The 19,334-nt window shown below is 33.0% G+C and overlaps 2 protein-coding genes across 3 annotated transcripts; both read right to left on the bottom strand.

Annotated features, from left to right (window-relative positions):
* Positions 1–3,599: 3,599 nt before the first annotated feature.
* LOC132717009 (uncharacterized) lies at positions 3,600–6,130 on the bottom strand. The gene is made up of 4 exons (XM_060700362.1): positions 6,118–6,130; positions 5,814–5,971; positions 5,038–5,157; positions 3,600–4,216 (listed from the first exon to the last, which is right to left on the bottom strand). The coding sequence occupies exons 2-4, from the start codon at positions 5,947–5,949 to the stop codon at positions 3,801–3,803; spliced, it is 672 nt and encodes a 223-aa protein (XP_060556345.1). The 5' UTR covers positions 5,950–5,971; positions 6,118–6,130; the 3' UTR covers positions 3,600–3,800.
* Positions 6,131–14,030: 7,900 nt separating this feature from the next.
* On the bottom strand, positions 14,031–16,647 carry LOC132717008 (uncharacterized). 2 transcript variants are annotated; one of them, XM_060700360.1, is made up of 4 exons: positions 16,510–16,647; positions 15,865–16,035; positions 15,360–15,479; positions 14,031–14,833 (listed from the first exon to the last, which is right to left on the bottom strand). In XM_060700360.1, the coding sequence occupies exons 1-4, from the start codon at positions 16,622–16,624 to the stop codon at positions 14,232–14,234; spliced, it is 1,008 nt and encodes a 335-aa protein (XP_060556343.1). In that variant the 5' UTR covers positions 16,625–16,647; the 3' UTR covers positions 14,031–14,231. The 2 variants fall into 2 exon arrangements, with proteins under 2 accessions (XP_060556343.1, XP_060556344.1); XM_060700361.1 differs by lacking the exon at positions 16,510–16,647 and adding an exon at positions 16,171–16,299.
* Between the last annotated feature and the right edge of the window lie 2,687 nt (positions 16,648–19,334).

Here is a 19,334-nt window from a genome sequence, read left to right as displayed (position 1 = left end):
CATTTTTGACCATTTCAAATTTGTTATTTTATACTATGCCAAGATGCTGCAATATCCTGAAATGTCAGCTCACAAATTTTATTATTTAAACGAAATGAGAATAAACTTAATCAAAACAAGGCAACGTTCACAGAACGCAGCTCCGACACAATCCAGTCACACTAGTAGGGCACTTAGAAGGCACCGAACTAAAATTTGGAGAAGACACAAGGGCGGCGAAAGGAGGAAAAGGGATACGTAATAAATAAAATGATAAGAACTATAAGGTGTCAATACAGAAAGTAAAGGGATAAAGGGTGTAAGGGGAAAATGAGGGAAACAGATGGTGGAGGGTAGGGCAAAAAACGGAAGAAGTTGGGTTAATAGGAAGAATAGTTGCCTATGAAATTAATGTTATTTCATTAACATAGTTGCTTATGCCAAGAGAGAAAATTTAGAAATTCTAATATATTCGTGCACGTTCTTGCAAAAAAAGAACAGGTCTCGAAATGTTTGATTTTGAGTAATCTACTTTTGAAATAACTTATTGTGTCGGAAGAGTGACTGGCCTTGGTGTTATTTAATCTAAAGATGATTTAATAAATCTATGACTAATCATCAAGACAAGATATGGAGGCAGAGCAGCATAAAGAAAGAAATCAACATATAAAACCGTATGATTATTCTGACACTTATACTTGAATAAAAAACGAATCCACCCCATTCCCCTCCAAAAAAAAAAAAAACAAAAAAAAAAAAAAACACACACACAAAAAAAAAACGACAAAAAGAAAAAAACTTTATATTCAGGGACAGGTAGCCATGTTCTGTTTAGACGATTTTCTGATTTAATAACTGAGTTTATCGTCATAATTGATACAAACATTATTTCCCCGTGCTGCTTGTGTTCAACTTTGGTCAAGAATGGTTGATTGTAATGCGAAATAATGGTGATATAAATATTTTACCCGGAACAATATGTGAACTTTACAGGCAAGCTAAGACTTTCAAAAAGGGACCAATTAAAATGTAGTTAATTGTACACATACGATATGTATTTTACTAAAATAAACGTACCATACGGACTCAAAATAATCACAGTCATACATTAATTTGATTTAAGCAACATCATTAAATTGGGTAATTCTGGAAAAACATTTTATATAAATTTTAGTATATACATGTACAGCTACATATGAACTAGCATACCAATAGCAAAATTAAATTCCGTGCCTCAAAGAAACAGACATGAATGCTATTCATTGTTTTCAGTGTAATACTTGACTTGGTATCAGACAGTGTCATTGCTTTCGACTTTTCCCTATTTTACTCTTCACCGTTTTCTCTATTTTGCAAGGAAAGATTTATTTACGTTTGCACACTGAAAAAGAATCTGACTAACATCAAACTTGCCACCATCTCCCAAGCCTCTCACCAAAGAGAAATACATGTATAATAACTTATAACAGTTTCAACCGTGACCACCAGCATATCGATAGTTTATAACAATTTCTAATGGGCGGATATCTATGTCTTGAGATAGAGTTTTATGAGAAAAGACCATGTGTTAATAAATGAAATATTGAACAATTTCAAGCAAATTTAACAAAAGATACATTGGGGAGTTACCACTCTTTAGGGATTCTTTTTTTTATAAATATGTTTTTCATTGTTAGTATATAAGTTCGATTGTGTTAAAAGCTGTAAACTTATTGAAAGATTCTCGAACTAACAAGTACTAAGCAATGAAGCTTAAGGAATCAAAGGCTTGCCCTATTTTTTCGGCAGAAATTCTAGGATTACTAGTCCCAAGTGCTAACCGCTCGGCCACGCTGTTCAGTGGTCTTTAGCATACATTACCTTTTTTATTTTCAGCAAGGATGTCTGTGTTAAATATCATTGTAAATAAAAGAAAATTCTCATGACTTTAAGAAAATAAAATACGTTAAAATCACATATATATAATATGTAAATTAAGTTTAGTTAGATTAGTTAATTTCAATGTGTTGGGTGTTTATAATTGTTAGTGGATTGAGCTTGATCCATATTTGCTTTAACTACACGATTGTCGTGAGATCAGACACTACCAATTCGTGAAGATAATCATAAATCATCAAGACAAGTGGGAAAAAAGGTATCTGTTTAAATGGAAACTCCCTCATGATAAAGCATTTACTCATTTAATGTTATTTTAAGAACAAAATTTCCGATACTAATATTAGATAAATTGGAATTCTAGACATTACAGATGACCTTATTTGCGCATTTTTTCGTTTCATACGTTTAAACGTTACTGAACGTACCAATTTCACTTGTACAGTAAAATCACAATTTACATAAGCAGTTTGACCATTTTAGGATTTCATTTTTTGTGTTATGAAAAAACATTTGTGAAATAATCACAATACCAACTGAACGATATTAACGTTCAAGAATGTCTGGTTTTCTTCAAACTTTTATCTATTCTATTACTCTTTTGTTTATTAACTCAATGGATACAACCTTATAAACATGGAATGAATAAGGAAATTTAAAATGAAAACTCATATCATGTACTTGTTGTATTCAATTAAATCATTAGACCTATACTATGCGTGATGTAACTTTATTCTCATTTATATTTAATTGTGCTATTTATGTATATAGTTTACAGGTAAAATGTGTACATTTTAGTATTTTATTATTTAACAAGGTTGTAAATCATTACGAAATGTAGTACGCTCATAAAGATTGCACAAATTGTATGTAAGTGAACAATTTGTGCCGGTGTGGCGGATATCAAAAGTCTCCAAAGTTGGTTATATTTTTATCCTTGAAGATCGTTTAGCAAGACATTATTGTTTTTGGTACTTTAAGTTCTTTTCAATTGGGCGTTTTTTCCTAGTCGGGTGGTTCCAGTATTCGTAACTTGAATACTGTTGAATCACTGTAAGGATAAGGATATTGCCTGCTTTTTAACGTTATCTTTTGACAGCTTATGTGTAATATGCAAGCTTAATAACCTCTGATCCCCTGAGAAATACCATTTTATTCAGGGCACACGCATTTTTTACTTGGTAACCACATGCCGCTTTTCATGAAATGGCACTAACGTGTCAAATTGATAGTTCTATGATAACCGCAATATGAACACATCTGCGAATGTTTCAAAATTCAAAACTTTACCAGTTCATGTTAAATGTTGAATTCTGCTTAAGCCGGTGCTAGGGTCTTGACAGTAACTTGCACTTTCCAGTACCGTCCATGAACAGGCTCAATCAAACTGAGGCTGCAACATTTTAATTTAGCCGTGTTGGACTTTCTATAGGGATTCTGTTTTTCTTTATTTATTGATTAACTTTTTGGAGGGGCGCGGGAGGGGGGAAGTATTCAACCGTGTCCATGTCCGTGAAATGGTATTAGGGGCAAAGACGCAAGAATGTGCTTACGTTCTTTAGGAAGATTTGATAATATTGTATGCATTTCGATTCATACTTCTCATATTAAATTATTTTTTTGCAATTCGAAGAACCACCAGACAATATGACAGTTTTACTTTAAATAAGCCATTATCACATAAGTGTAGGTTCAGGAGTAAATGTACATTAAATAATAATAAATTAAGTTTTCAAGGCATCCTCTTAGGCTCAAACCTGCAATTTTATTGAACACATTTAAGATGCAAATAAATGTAAGATATCATATATATAAAAAAATAGTTTGTCCATTCATTATTATAAAATTTTATCATTACATTTGCAACTGCTTCTATAACCTTAAATATTTAACAAATATGTTTATTATGAAGGTAAAAGTCAATCGGAAATGTAATGATGTATGGTTTAGTTTTCCAGCTGTCGTAACGAGTTTATGCACGAATCTATCATTTCATCAATGTCCTGTTCACTAGGACATCTATTCTGTAGCTTGGCAACAGCTTCCCGTATTTTCTTAGATATGTCATGAGATTCGTTTTGGAGAAGCGGATTCGCAACTAGAAAACCTATATCAATTGGAAGAAAGACGGCACGCGTTAGATTGCCCCAAAATGAGCACCAGAGCGGAAAGTGTATGTCAATATTTCCGGCTCTTTCTAGCTGGGTTGATACTCTATTGTATTTCATAAGTATTTTGTTAAAAGCTGTATTGCACTTTTCGAGTTGAGCATTTGCCTTTGTTCTAGTTTTGCTTGATTTTACAGCGTCAGCTATAGAAGCACCACCGGTAACTATCCCACCTGCGCCTCCAATAATTCCACCTGAAAAAGAAAAGAACATTCATACAAAAAAAAAACACTTGTAGTAATCGATAACTGAATTTCAGCTAATTCGAGTCAGTTATATCAAAATATGACATGAACAAATGATAATAATGTATCATAAAGACAAAACTTGTTCAGTTGTTTGTATATACGAAGAAGACAGATTAATCAATTTGAAATTTATCAACGTTTGAAAAAAGAAACCTTATAATACTTTTGCTCGTATAACATACATTTAAGGCATTATGCTATTTAATTTCATGCTAATGTGATTTTGGGTTAATCTACTCATATTTAAAGACTTATTATGATCAACTTTGATATTTGAAAATACTGATAAATGCCATACTGTCACTCAATTTGAAATAAACATCGTTTTGCTACACACAAAGATGTGTTACACACTATAGGTAAACAGAGTATGAATATATAAGACATATTCAGTAAGAAGTCCATATATTTCTATATATTTATTGTATTTTACCCAAAGATGAGCAGAGTTTATCTTAAAAGAACAAATGAAAACTTGTTTGATACTGAAAATTACATGCATTAGATAACATGAATATCATTAATGTCTAATAAAAACAAATGAAAATACATTTCATTAAAGCTATTACACAGACGCCAAGAGACGCTCTGGAAGTAGCATTATTTCCTTTTTATAGTTTTTAAAGCATTTAAATATAGGTCGGTTACACTTTTTTGTTGCATTATTCTTGCTTTTTGTTGTTGTAGTTCTTTTTTTATGTTGTTGTTTTTGCAATAAGACGTGTGTATCTAAGCTTTTCAGAAACTGATGTAACAGTCCTTGTTACCTGCTATACAGAGGCCAAGAGACGCTCCAAATGTAACAAAGGAAAGTCCAAAGCCTACAACAGCTAACACTCCACCTACCACACATCCTGTTTGTCCGGACACTTTAGAAATCTTTATATCTGGAAATATAATGTAAGTGACATTATATGCATTTTGTTATTTTGTAAATAAGTGAGTTGTAAACAATTATTTTACATAATCTTAAAACTAAATTTAGATCACCTTAGAGAAAAATAGTCAAGTTAAATAATGATACTAAGCAACAAATGATATAAATTTTACAGGGAGAAAATTAATTGATGATAACGGAAATTGCAACGTTTCTTATATCACTGGTACCAGCTTATTTAGGATTGAATCATCAATACGTAAAGTCATGATTGGCATCAACCTTTTGCCCCTTTTCAAATGAATGAACCTGTTAACTTTTTAAAATGTCTTACATATTCTGACTAAAAACTTAACAAAATAAATTTAATTATCTAACATATCAATGAAAATGCTAAAGTTATCATGGTTTGTATTCTTGTATTGTATTTTTTTTCTTAAATAAACGGGTCTTAAACGTGGTTCAAAAACAAAAAGATTGAATCATCAATACGTTTAGTCATGATTGACATCAATGATCCCGAAGGACCAGAATAAAAACAATTCTAAGTCTTAAATATCTTTTTAATTTTGATATTTGTATGTCATTATCGAGGATATCATGCTTACTGCTTCAAATACTTCCTGTTCAAAGAGTACATAAAGGAAATAAAATGAAGATATTAACCTCTGTATGCAGCATCAAGTTCGTCAGCATATCCCAAAAGAGGTGTTGTAAACAGTAACATGGTAGTATGAAAAAAATGCTTCAGTTCAACACGCATTTCCTCCAAATCTCGAATACAATTCCTATTTGCTGCCATAGCTGTAAACTCTCGTGGTCAGCTTAAATAAAAAAGAAATGTAACATCACTATAATATTATACAATATGTACTTTTAAATCACATTTTTATGTTTTAAATATTTCAATAAATTAATTCTGATTAAAAAGTTTATGCATCTGTTTAACAAACATCTCGAAATAACTTACTGACCGGCGTGAAACCAATGACAAAATAAATAAGGACACTTATTATGTTTTTTCATAAAAATTTCAATGTACTATTTAAGATTTGGTTTTCCAGATTTAAACAAAGATATTTTTTATTCCATTGCATGCCCAAAAAAAACGCATAAAATGGAAATTTGAAAATCATTATCAACAAATATGTATTGAGTTTTATATTTTATGTGTTTCATTTGACGATGACCCTTTATTTTTCATTTGTCAAAATTTACAGCCAAAAAAGTTTCGAGCAAAAATTTTTATGAAGCACAAATCCTTGAGATAAAATAAAATATAGCAATTTTAGCGCTCAACCGTCCAGTTTCACTCGAGCGGCCTGTGTTCGATTCCCGAATGTTGCAGGTCACTTTTCGTTTTGACTGATCATGAAATCCAAAGGTCATTCGAACTGTACATCTGCTCTGGCATGTATACATATGTTATCAGGTCCTTGAAAGCAACGTGAAGGTGAATGCAAGTAGTATTGGTAACCCGCTCGACTATCTGTCTGGGAACGATGCCTTGGCTGAACTGTTTTGTGGCTTACTGCCGAGACCTGGTGGGTAAACTTCCAACACCACCATTTTAGCGCTTTACATTTTGTTACATTGTCTGAGGTGAGATATATAAAATATATGACTTTCAGTATCGATGATATACGTGGCACAGATGTGACATGAAAACGTTTTTATTTATCTAGTGCTCACGAGATACAGGGTCGTGCGCATGAGGTACTATACTATGCGCACGAGTTACTAAGCTGTGCGCACTTTTAATTAAATCGAGTGCACGATTACTAACTACACGAAAAAAATTTTTTCGCCCCATATTAACACCCTGTTTTTGAAAAAAATTTATAAATTCAAAGTTAAACGACGGGGTAATTATTTTTTGCGCAGGACTTAATTATCTCGTTCACACCAAATAGTGACTCGTGAGCAGGCCACAGTAACTCTTACACACGAAATAGTGACTCTTGTGTACGACTTAATTTTCTCTTTGCTAATTTTGTTTAGCTTAATTCTAATACCTAAAAAATAACGGGTATACATTTTCGTCATAAGGTACGTACACAATGTTCATAAAATTGTACAAACAATGTTTTAGGGTTGAGAAAATAATTTTATTGGCCTGTCAAAAGAAATCGTACTCCTAATAAAAGTCTCGGCTCTTTAATTTAAGCTAATTTAGCATCTTACACATGTCTCACTATATGTATATAATGACAATTATGGTGCACATGTAACACGTGCACTTATATAACTTATAGTATTATAGCGATGATTAACCATTTATTAATCCGATACTAAATTTCAGTTACGTAACTAGTTTTAAAGTGATGCATACGTATGTAAATCACCAGGCGTGGACAAAAATTTCTATTTATAGCTCTGGCAGCCATTTTGTGCAGCGGAGCTGAACGTACCGGTGATATGCACAGCTATGGATGGTAGTGATCACACTGAATTTTCCCAAGTGGTTTTGGAGATAAAGCGCGGACAAGATTATCGGACGGACGGACAGTACGATTACTTTATGCAGCCCTTCGGGGTGGGGGCAGAAAAATATATCACAAATAAAAGACAAAACAACTTGCTGGGCTTTACGAGAAAAATAATACATATTTTCACAGCGTATCCAAAACTTCGCTTTTTGCTCTATTTTACAAAAATAATGCAATCAGGTATTTAAAAACACTTTCAGACACTTTCAGATACAATGATTTATGAATATAATGACCTTTTTCTCCCATTAAAGGTAAGATATGCACTAAAGTTTGCTACAAAAGTTTTAGATTATTGGTCGCCAAATTACGAGGTTATGCATATCAAAGCTATTTACGAGTGAATATTTGCACTGAACAATAAGCGGAGAATTGTTTTAATGGATGAACCATTTTTTTAAAAAATTTTGATATTGTAAACAATTATATCTGTTATGTTTCAAGTGATTTTATCTTATCCATATTTGTGTGGGTTGTACAAGGATATTGGGTGGGTGAACTAGTTCGTGGCCAGACGGAGAGATTTGCACCTGTACAGCTAATAAAATAATATTATATTGTAAATGCGTTGTAAATTTTCAAACCACGTATTTCACTTGAAATATAATGCAATAGTTTGAATAAGGCTTTACTGTATTACTTGTCTGTAACAAACCTAAAAAAATCAAAGGGAACATAACTTAGAGTCGTATATCCTGATTAAAAGTAAATCAAAATTGAAAGGAGGTACATTTTATACACATCATTTTTAAAATACATTTTCCATTATAACTATTTTTAGATATGCAAATATAAATGTAGCGCACAAAAAACACTGATATGAACTGCTCGTAATAAAAGCAATATTTAATGCACTTCTGAAACTATGATAGAGTTTAATTTAAAAAAAAAACTAAGCAATAAAAGTGGGATTTTCTAAACTATTGATCACGCAAAAAAAAGAAGAGAAAGAAAGATAGAAATACCCGAGGCTATCTTTTTGCAGATATTATGGAAATTTAGTATCTGTATCGCAAAAACATTTGATAATGTTTGAAAGACAGACATCCGCTTATTGATATTCACAAAGCCAACAATACTACACAATCTTTTTACATAAGCAAAGAAATAGAATATTAATCATTGCAACGATTTGTCTTAGCAAAATGACAGGAAAGCATAATTGAAACAATTTTATGAAGAAAAAAAGAAAGGGATCGCCAAATTACTTTGAGTTAACTGCCCTGAAAGTGAGTTTTTGTTATTTTATTCCCTGCCAAAATGCTAAAATATGCTGAAATGTCAGCTCACAAATTTTATTGCATAAACGAAATGAGAATAAACTTAATTAAAACAAGGCAACGTTCACAGAACGCAGCCCAACATATTCCAGTCACACTAATACGGCACTTAGAAGGCACCGAACTAAAAATTGGAAGAAGACACAAGGGCAGCGAAAGGAGAAAAGGGGATATGTAATAAATGAAATGATAAGAACTAAAAGGTGCCAATACAGGAATTAAAGGGATAAAGGGTGTAAGGGGAAAAGGAGGGGAACAGATGGTGGAGGGTAGGGTAAAGAACGGGAGAAGATGGGTTAATAGGGAGAATAGTTGCCTATGAAATTAAGTTATTCCAGTAACATAGTTGCTTATGCCAAGTGAGAAAATTAAGAAATTTTAATCCATTCGTGCACGTTCTTGCAAGAAAAAAGACCGGGTCTCAAAATGTTTGATTTTGAGTTATATACTTTTGAAATAACTTATTGTGTCTGTTATCTAATCTAAAGAAGAGATAATAATTCTATGACTAATTATCAAAACAAGATATGGAGGCAGAGCAGCATACACAAATAAATCAACATACAAAAAATATATTCTGACACATATACTTGAATAAAAGAAGAATCCACCTCCAATAAAAAACACAAAAAGACAAAAACTTTATAATTATTATAGGGAACTCTAGAGACTCGGCTATGTTCTGTTTAGACGATTTTCTGCTTTAATAACTAAGTTTATCGTCATAATTGATACAAACATTATTTCCTCGTGCTGTTTGTGTCCAACTTTGGCCATGCATGGTTTATTGTAATGCGAAATAATGGTGAGATAAGTGTTTTACACGGAACAATATGTGAACATTACAGGCAAGCTAAGACTATTAAAATGTAGTTAATTGTACACATACGATATACATTTTACTAAAATAAACGTACCATACGGACTCAAAATAATCACAGTCATACATTAATTTGATTTAAGCAACATCATTAAATTGGGTAATTCTGGAAAAACATTTTATATAAATTTTAGTATATACATATGAACTAGCATACCAATAGCAAATTAAATTCCGTGCCTCAAAGAAACAGACATAAATGCTAGTCATTGTTTTCAGTGTAATACTTGACTTTGTCATTGCTTTCGACTTTTCCCTATTTTTCTCTTTACCGTTTTCTCTATTTTGCAAGGACATATTTTTTACGTTTGCACACTGAAAAAGAATCTGACTAACATCAAATTTGCCACCATCTCCCAAGCCTCTCACCAAAGAGAAATACATGTATAATAACTTATAACAGTTTCAACCGTGACCACCAGCATATCGATAGTTTATAACAATTTCTAATGGGCGGATATCTATGTCTTGAGATAGAGTTTTAAAGAAAAGACCATGTGTAAATAAATGAAATATCGAACAATTTCAAGCAAATTTAACAAAAGATACATTGGGGAGTTACCACTCTTTAGGGAATCTTTCTTTTTATAAATATGTTTTTCATTGTTAGTATATAAGTTCGATTGTGTTAAAAGCTGTAAACTTATTGAAAGATTCTCGAACTAACAAGTGCTAAGCAATGAAGCTCAAGGAATCAAAGGCTTGCCCTACTTATACGGCCGAAATTCTTAGATTACTAGTCCCAAGTGTTAACCGCTCGGCCACGCTGTTCAGTGGTCTTTAGCATACATTATCTTTTTTATTTTCAGCAAGGATGTCTGTGTTAAATATCATTGTAAATAAAAGAAATTTCTCATGACTTTAAAAAATAAAATAAATTAAAATCACATATATATAATATGTTGATTAAGTTAGTTAGATTAGTTAATTTCAATGTGTTGGGTGTTTATAATTGTTAGTGGATTTAGCTTGATCCATATTTGCTTTAACTAGACGATTGTCGTGAGATCAGACACTACCAATTCGTGAATATAATCATAAATTATCAAGACAAGTGGGAAAAAAGGTATCTGTTTTAATGGAAACTCCCTCATGATAAAGCATTTACTCATTTAATGTTATTTTAAGAACAAAATTTCCGATACTAATATTAGATAAATTGGAATTCTAGACATTACAGATGACCTTATTTGCGCATTTTTTCGTTTCATACGTTTAAACGTTACTGAACGTACCAATTTCACTTGTACAGTAAAATCACAATTTACATAAGCAGTTTGACCATTTTAGGATTTCATTTTTTGTGTTATGAAAAAATATTTGTGAAATAATCACAATACCAACTGAACGATATTAACGTTCAAGAATGTCTGGTTTTCTTCAAACTTTTATCTATTCTATTACTCTTTTGTTTATTAACTCAATGGATACAACCTTATAAACATAGAATGAAAAAGGAAATCTAAAAAGAAAACTCATATCATGTACTTGATGTATTCAATTAAATCATTAGACTATACCATGCGTGATTTAACTTTATTATCATTTATATTTAACTATGCTATTTATGTATATAGTTTACAGGTAAAATGTGTAATTATTACAATATATTTTCACATTAACTTCAGTATAGTTTGACTGATGAATGGAAATTTCGTGAAATATATATTCCCTCGTAAGTAACTTTTATTTTTTTCTTCTCTGCTGTGGATTCGAATAACATTAGGGACGTTGGATTCTTTAAGATCCAGCTACCCCTTACTAACGGTTTTTGCTTGCTCGTTCGTGAAATAATAAACATTTAATTGTCTTCCTCCGCAGTAACGCTGAAAAGTCTCCATATGATTTTACAGTGTCCGATTGACAAAGATTCTCACAAAACTAACACAACCAAGCAAAATAAAAACAACAACAACAAAACAAAACAAACAAAAAACCACTTAAACACAACAATGACAACAACAACAACACAACAACAACAAAACAAGCATCTTAATTATCTTTTACTGTCATCAGAATAGCAACAGTATGATTCTTTTAAAGCAAGATATTTTCAGATCATTGGACGATTTGTTCCACAACTGCCAATTGAAGGTAAACAAGCCAGAAGCATTTTAAAATTATATAATGTATTGTCCTCGCAAGTAAAATATTAACAATCGCTTTAATTTTTATTTTAAGTGTCACATTGTATTGGATTAATTGTATCATTATGCACTACATTAATTAATAAAACGCACTATTCGGAAACATGCCTAACATAAAATAACATAAATCAATGATTCTACTATTTTAAGAACACAATTTTCTGGTTGACATGTACGTATATTTGGAATTTCAAAATTGGATCCCAAGAGCCGACTTTGTAATTAAAAAGATACCCTATAATACAGAGAAAAAATCATCTTAATTTTTATTTGGAGTGTTACATTGTATTGGATTAATCGTATGCAATAAATTAATATATAAACGTACTATATACGGAAGCTAATTTTACAAAACATGCCTAAATAACACAAATCAACTAGTCTACTATTTTAAGAACAAAATTTTCGAGTTGACATGTACATTTTTCATTTCAAAATGGGGTCCCAAGAGCCGACAGCTGGATTCAACAGATACCTTATGATACCGAGAAAATACATCTCAGTGAAGTCTAAACTCAAAATTCTGCTTTTCTCAGAGAAGACGAACAATGCTGGTTACAAGGGGAAGTAACAAAAGTGCATCAAATTATATACAAATGTATACGTGATATACTAAAGTGAAATACAATGTATATATGTATGCACTGATGAACGTCTTCAATATGTTTTCAAACCGCACTATGTCCATTTTAAACGTGTGCTAATTCGACTAATTTTAAAAAGTAACTTGCTATAATAACGTGCACTACCTCGCGCGTTTATGACACACCACTTAATGACGTTTGAGTATTAAACACTCGTCAAAAATGGTAATTTTCATCTTTTCAAAAGTGCGTTTTAGGTGCTAAATTAAACTTGAATGATTATGCTTACCTTACACCTTGTATATGTGTCAAAACTAATTCATATACATTTTTCATCGCCTCTTGCATAAAATAGTTTTGAGTAAGATTTCCAAATTATTTGCCAATTCGCAAGTATTGAGCTGTTTATTTCTTGTCTTCATCATTGTCATACATAAATACTTAATTGTAATACAAAAATGCAAACATAAAGCTCCAGCTAACAAATTTAAACCTTTTTTCCAATGTCCTGAAGTTCTGGTGATAACTCTGAAAATGCCTTAGATTTCTAATGATAACTTTTGTTACTGCCAGTGTTTTTCCTGCACTAAATCACGTTACGTTTTAGCGTTTTATTATTTGATAAGGTTGTAAATCATTATGAAATCTAGTACGCTCATTAAGATCGCACAAATTGTATGTTAGTGAACAATTTGTGGCCGTGTGGCGGATATCAAAGACTCAAAAGATGGTTGAAGATCGTTCAGCAAGACATTATTGTTTTTGGTACTTTTAGTTCTTTTCAATTGGGCGTTTTTTCCTAGTCGGGTGGTTCCAGTATTCCTTACTTGAATACTGTTGAATCAACCTTAGGCTATGTTGCCCGCTTTTTAACGTTGTCTTTTGACAAAATATGTAAGCTTCATAACCTCTGATCCCCTAAGAAATACCATTTTATTCAGGGCACACGCATTTTTACTTGGTAACCACATGCCGCTTTTCATGGAATGGCACTAACTTGTCACATTGATGGCTCCATGATAACCGCAATATAAACACATCTGCGAATGTTTCAAAATTCAAAATTTTACCAGTTCATGTTAAATGTTGAATTCTGCTTAAGCCGGTGCTAGAGGCTTGGACAGTAACTTGCACTTTCCAGTACCGTCCATGAACAGGCTCAATCAAACTAAGGCTGCAACATTTTTAATTTAGCCGTGTTGGACTTTCTATAGGGATTCTGTTGATTTTTTTGGGGGGCGCGGGGGAGTATTCAACCGTGTCCAAGTCCGTGAAATTGAATTAGGGGCAAAGACGCAAGAATGTGCTTACGTTCATTAGGAAGATTTGATAATATCGTATGCATTTTGATTCATACTTCTCATATGAAATGAATTTTTGGCAATTCGCAGAACCATGAGACAATATGACAGTTTTACTTTAAATAGGCCATTATCACATAAGTCTAGGTTCAGGAGAAAATGTACATTAAATAATAATAAATTAAGTATTCAAGGCATCCTCTTAGGCTCAAACCTGCAATTTTATTGAACACATTTAAGATGCAAATAAATGTAAAATATCATATATATAAAAAAATAGTTTGTCCATTCATTATTATAAAATTTTATCGTTACATTTGCAACTGCTTCTATAACCTTAAATATTTAACAAACATGGTTATTATGAAGGTAAAAGTAAATCGGAAATGTATTGATGTATGATTTAGTTTTCAAGCTGTCGTAATGTGTTTATGCACGAATCTATCATTTCATCAATGACCTGTTCACTGGGACATCTATTCCGTAGCGTGGCAACAGCTTCTCGTATTTTCTTTGACTCGTCATGAGATTCGTCTTTGTGAAGCTCTATCGAATTGGAAACTAGGAAACCTATATCAATGGGAAGAAAGACGGCACTTACGACCCCACCAAAAATATGAAACCCCTTAGCTGTGTTTCCAAGTGTACGGAATACGGGAACAACAGCTGATGTTACATCAGATGCAATGTCGACGGTTCTGCCAAGTCTAATTGCGTTTAAAACAGTATTTGCAACCATTTGCCAGCCAAATCCTGAAAGGGCTCGTCCTGTACCCAGCATTAAATTGCCCCAAAATGAGCACCAGACCGGAAAGGTTATGTCAATATTTCCAACTCTCTCGAGCTGGGTTGATACCCTATTGCATTTCATCAGTATTTTGTTAAAAGCTGTATTGCACTTATCAAGTTGATCTTTTGCCTTTGTTCTAGCTTTGCTTGATTTTACCGCGTCAGCTATAGAAGCACCACCGGTAACTATCCCACCTGCGCCTCCAATAATTCCACCTGAAAAAGTAAATAATCCTTAAAACAAAAACGTTTGCAGTAATCGATAACTGAATTTCAGCTAACTCGAGTCAGTAACATAAAGATTTGATGATAATGTATCCTAAAGACAAAACTTGCTTTTAGCTACACAAAGAGAAGATATGCTTCACACTATGGGTATAAACAGGTTATGGATATATTAGACATATTCATTGAGAATTTCATACATTTCTTTAAATTTCTTGTATTTTACCTAAAGATGAACATAGTATATCTTAAAAGAATAATTGAAAAATTGTTTAATACTTAAAATGATATGCATCCGATAACATGAAATTTATTATTAATTTCTGGTGAAAACAAATGAAAATACATTTCGTTAAAGCTATTACACAGACACAAAGAGGCGCTCCGGAAATAACATTATATCCTTTTTACAGCATTAAAATATGGGTCGGTTACACTGTTTTTGTTGCGTTGTTGTTGTTGTTTTTTGTGCAATAAGACGTGTGTATCGTATCTAAAATTTACTGAAACTGATTACCTGCTATACAGAGGCCAAGAGACGCTCCAAATGTGACAAAGGAAAGTCCAAAGCCTACAACAGCTAAGACTCCCCCTACCACACATCCTGACTGTCCAGATACTTTAGAAATCTTTATATCTGGAAATATATCGTAGGTGACATTATATGCCATTTAAATGAGTCATAAACAATTATTTTACATATTCTTTAAAAAAAGTAAGATCACCTTAGAGTAAAATATTCTAGTAAAATACAGATACTATAAGCGACAAATGATAATAACATTAACATGGTGAAAATAAATTGAAGGGAATAGAAAATCAAACGTTTCTTATTTCCCTGGGAACAGCCTACCAAGGATTGAATCTTCAACACTAAAAGTCAACTTCCCAAGACAACTAGAAAAAATCAATTCTGAGTTTTTAATATCTTTTCAATCAAAAGGATCTATATCAGTATCGAGGATACCGCATTAATAATAAGAAGCCATTTTTATTATACAGATATAAATTGAAGATTTTACCTCTGTATGCAGCATCTAGTTCGTCAGCATATCCCAAAAGAGGTGCTGTAAACAGTAACATGGTAGTATGAAAAAAATGCTTCAGTTCAACACGCATTTCCTCCAAATCTCGAATACAATTCCTATTTGCTGCCATAGCTGTAAACTCTCTTATCAGTGACGTTGGATCAGCTTTTATAAAAAAAGAAAGAAATGTAACATCATTTTAATACTATACAATATTTACTTTTAAATCACATTTTTATTTTTTAAATATTTTATATACATGTAGATTAATTCTTAATTAAATGTATCGAAATGACTTACAGACAGGCTTAAATCCTAATGAAAAGTAGTGAAATTAGGACATCTTTTATATGTTTTGCATTAAATTTCCGTGGTAACTATTTTTAGATTGGTTTTCCAGATTCAAATATGCACAGCTGTGCAAATTATTTATAGCCTAAATGCACGCCGAGAGTTAACCACGCGATAAAAGTGGGAATTTCTAAATCGTGTATTAAGTTAGGTTATATACATCAACGCGATAGGCCTTTTTACTTAATCTGATATATTTTATAAACATTTGGCTTATATTTACGGTGTGCATATTGAGTACAAATCCTTGAGTATAAAAAGAAAATAATATGCAATTTAAGCGCTAACCGGTCCGGTTTGACCCGAGCAGCCTGGGTTCGATTTCCGAACGGTGCAGGCCACTTTTCGTTTTGACTGATAATGAAATCCTAAAGTCATACGAACTGTACATTTGCTCGAACATGTATACAGATTTTATCAGGTCAATGAAAGCAACGTGAAGGTGAAGGCAATAAGTATTGGTAACCCGCTTGACGAACTGTTTGTAAATCTAATGTGTCTTACTACCGTGACCCAGTGGGTAAACTACCAACAACACCACCACCATTTAAGCGCTCTAACACATTTTGTTACATTGTCTGAGGGGAGATAGATATGACTTTCAGTATTGATTATGTACGATTGCACAGAGATGACATGGGTATGTCTTCATTTATCTCGTGCGCACGAAATACAAAGTCGTGCGCTCGAGATACTATATCGTGCGCATGAATTACTTAGTCGTGCGCACTGTCGTGTCAACGAGTTACTTTGTCGTGAGCACGAAATGATTATTTTTGCTTTCATATCAGCCGTTCCTACGCACCGTGCGTGTCTGACCAAAAATTCATAGATGATAAGTGTCACCTAGCTGGATAATAATGTTGTGCTCACGACTTAATTATCTCGTTCACACCACATAGTAACTCATAAGCAGGCCACAATAACTCGTGCGCGTGACATAGTGACTCGTGTTAGTTTTCTCTTTGTTAAGTTTGTTTAGCTTAATTTTAATTACTTACCAATGTAAAGGGTAAAAATTTACGTCATAAAGTACACAATGTTCATCAAATCGTACAAATATGTTTTAGAGTAGATCAAATAACGATTGTGTAGGCCTTTTAAAAGAAACGGTACTCCTTATAAACGTCTTGGCTCTTTAATCTAAGTTATTTTTTTCATCTTACACATGTCTCACTATACGTATATAATGACAATTATGGTGCACATGTAACACGTGCACTTATATAACTTATAGCATCATATAAAACATCAATCGATTTTATACTAATTTAAGAATAAAATTTCCGATACGTTGATGCATAGTAGCAAGTCAACGATATGTGAGATTGCTCAAATTTCTTTTGGAAATTACAAGATGAACCGATATGCGAATAGAAATTGTTCACGACGTTACTGAAATGGTGTTTGAAATTATATTCTATCCAATGAGATTGCTCCATTTTAGCTCACCTGAGCAGGAGCACAACGTTCTTATGGTGAGCTATTGAGATTCGTCGTGTCTCGTCAACAATTTCTTTAAACAACATCTCCTCTGAGACAAGTGACTGCACAGTAGGAATAATCCTTGGGTGATCACCTTTCAAATTTGTTCAAATAGTTCCGGTATGCTGCATAAGTAAATCACGGGGCAAGGAAAGGAGTTTCAATATGTAAAAAGACCGTCTTGGTCCAGGGCTTTGCCGTTTGTATATGATATTATACACTGAACCATTCTACAGAGGAGACGGGAGGTGGCAAGAGTCACCATGCTCTACAAGATCAAGCATGACCTTGTAGATGTCACACCAGATTCCCCGCTACGTAATGCAAGAATTTCAAGAGGTTACCCACAACAACTCAGCCAGGTCACATGTAGGAAATCTGTGTACCAGAACAGCTTCTTCCCGGCCACTATCGTCCTCTGGAATCGCCTACCCATACAAGTTGTTGAGCAACCAACCTTGGAGGGGTTCAAGTCGCCGCTGATGAATCACACTTCCACCAACTAGACACATTGCAATTTTTTACCAGTTTTTAAGAAGATGTAAATAGACTACTTTTAACTGTAAAGAGGAACCCATTTTCTGTGCATATACATAGTTTTAGTTTGGTCGTGATTATGCTCTATGAAGAGTGAGGCGATAACTGAAGATGTACGCTCCCTTCGCAGCTCACTGAATACACTCACGGTAAGAAAGTGAGCGATAGTGGAACATTCGACCGATGCGCAGGAGAGTACTGAAGATGATGATGATGATAAAATGTGTACAAAGTTTACATCTAGTGTCAAAATTGGCCCGACCCCGGGAGTCATAGGCTTTAATTATATGTATACAGTTATAACTAAAAAAGTCTTCTTTTCTGAATCGCCAAAGGATAGAGATCAGATATGTACGTGGTATGAATCATTGTGTAGTAGACCTCTACCAACATTGTTCAAATTAAAGTCCAGGGTCGAAATTGGCCACGCCCCCAGGGTCATTGATTTTCATTATGTATATATAGTAAAAAAAGTCTGAAAGTACAAGGCCTTGTATGGTGATCATAAAATGTCGCGAAAAACATACAAACCCGCGAGATTTTCTGCCGAAATCACAAAATGTCACGAAGAACGTATAAACCTCGATATTTTATAACAGTTGATGGAAACAGCATGGAACATTGTTACTCCAATGACTGGTAGTGTCCATGGTTTGACTCTACATTTTATACCCCGTTTGTTTATTAAAAGTCAAGGAACTGCAAGAATTCAGCGACATTTTTAATGTACACCTATGAAATTAAGACCATGCATATAGTATAATTAAAAATATAATTATATTTTGCATGAAGTATGGTGATGTGACCAACATCGTTCAAATCTTGTAATAAACACTAGCTTTCACTACTTTTACACAAATAACAGTAAGTGGCTTCTTGTTCATATTTAAGTCGTTTAATAAGTACATTTTTCCGCTATTAATAAGATCCCTTGGTTCTTCGTAATTCTGTAAAATATGTGCTGTACAACTACTTTACGTATTTGTTGAGAGACATAACTGTTAATGTCTTCATGTTGAATTCTGCTAGGGGCTTGATGGTAGCTTGCAATTTCAACTTATGTTCACGAACAGTCTCAATCAAACGGAGTT

Source organism: Ruditapes philippinarum, unplaced genomic scaffold (genome assembly GCF_026571515.1).
Source record: "Ruditapes philippinarum isolate M1 unplaced genomic scaffold, ASM2657151v2 ctg121_1_1_1_1, whole genome shotgun sequence".
Classification (NCBI taxonomy): domain Eukaryota; kingdom Metazoa; phylum Mollusca; class Bivalvia; order Venerida; family Veneridae; genus Ruditapes; species Ruditapes philippinarum.
Note: the sequence above shows the minus strand (reverse complement) of the source record. Positions and strands in the feature narration are given on the sequence as shown.

Coding starts and splice junctions, on each gene's coding strand:
- LOC132717009 (XM_060700362.1), bottom strand. CDS start 5,949: ATGGCAGCAAATAGGAATTGTATTCGAGATTTGGAGGAAATGCGTGTT. Junction 5,158..5,813: donor ACTTGATGCTGCATACAGAG/GTTAATATCTTC, acceptor TTATATTTCCAG/ATATAAAGATTTCTAAAGTG. Junction 4,217..5,037: donor TCTTGGCCTCTGTATAGCAG/GTAACAAGGACT, acceptor TTTCTTTTTCAG/GTGGAATTATTGGAGGCGCA.
- LOC132717008 (XM_060700360.1), bottom strand. CDS start 16,624: ATGTTCGAGCAAATGTACAGTTCGTATGACTTTAGGATTTCATTATCA. Junction 16,036..16,509: donor GCTCGGGTCAAACCGGACCG/GTTAGCGCTTAA, acceptor TTTTTATAAAAG/CTGATCCAACGTCACTGATA. Junction 15,480..15,864: donor ACTAGATGCTGCATACAGAG/GTAAAATCTTCA, acceptor ATATATTTCCAG/ATATAAAGATTTCTAAAGTA.